General features: G+C 56.7%; 1 protein-coding gene across 1 annotated transcript; it reads right to left on the bottom strand.

Annotated features, from left to right (window-relative positions):
• Window positions 1–358, bottom strand: WHR41_09624 (uncharacterized protein; the record flags this gene model as incomplete). Its single annotated transcript, XM_069378226.1, has 2 exons — window positions 1–100; window positions 175–358. Coding segments are annotated over 2 exons (284 nt in total), but the record flags the coding sequence as incomplete, so codon positions are not given.
• Window positions 359–609: the final 251 nt, after the last annotated feature.

Genomic DNA, 609 nt, shown 5'->3' on the forward strand with positions numbered 1-609 from the left:
TAGCCGGTGTCTGCAAAGCTCAGCTCTGCGGCAAGGTAAGTAGATCGTATCAGATCCAACTGGGCCTCGGGATTGGGCACCGTGATGCCTTTCGTGTGGCCTATTTTGGAGATTGTGAGCTTCTGGTACGCAAGTGTGAACATTCCCACGATAACAACTGGATCCGCAGCATACCGTCTTGATTTACCCCCGTGCCTTTGATGACCGCACGAATCGGATCATTATCCCGCAAAGCGTCCGCCAAGGGCTTGAGTATGACCGTGGCGATGCCCTCGCCGCCGCCGTAGCCTGTCGTGTCGTCCGCGAACGAGCGTGATTTGCCGTCTGATGAGAACATGTTGATCCTCGAGAGCCACATGCTTAGATGCGGGCCCAACAGGAGTTTCGCGCCGCAGACCATGGCCATCTTCGACTCGCCGGCCGAGAGACTTTGGCATGCGAGGTGCAAGCCGACAAGGGAGGATGAGCAAGCCGTGTCTAAGGACAGGCTCGGCCCCTTCAGGTTGTAGAACCAGGACAGGCGGTTTGAGAGCAGAGAGAATGCGGTGCCCGTTCCCGAGTACCTCGGCGCGTTTTCAAAGTCATCCATCAGCATTTGGTGGTAATCCA

The sequence above is a fragment of the Cladosporium halotolerans genome (genome assembly GCF_011745625.1).
Source record: "Cladosporium halotolerans strain TM138-S3 chromosome Unknown Sca669, whole genome shotgun sequence".
NCBI lineage: Eukaryota > Fungi > Ascomycota > Dothideomycetes > Cladosporiales > Cladosporiaceae > Cladosporium > Cladosporium halotolerans.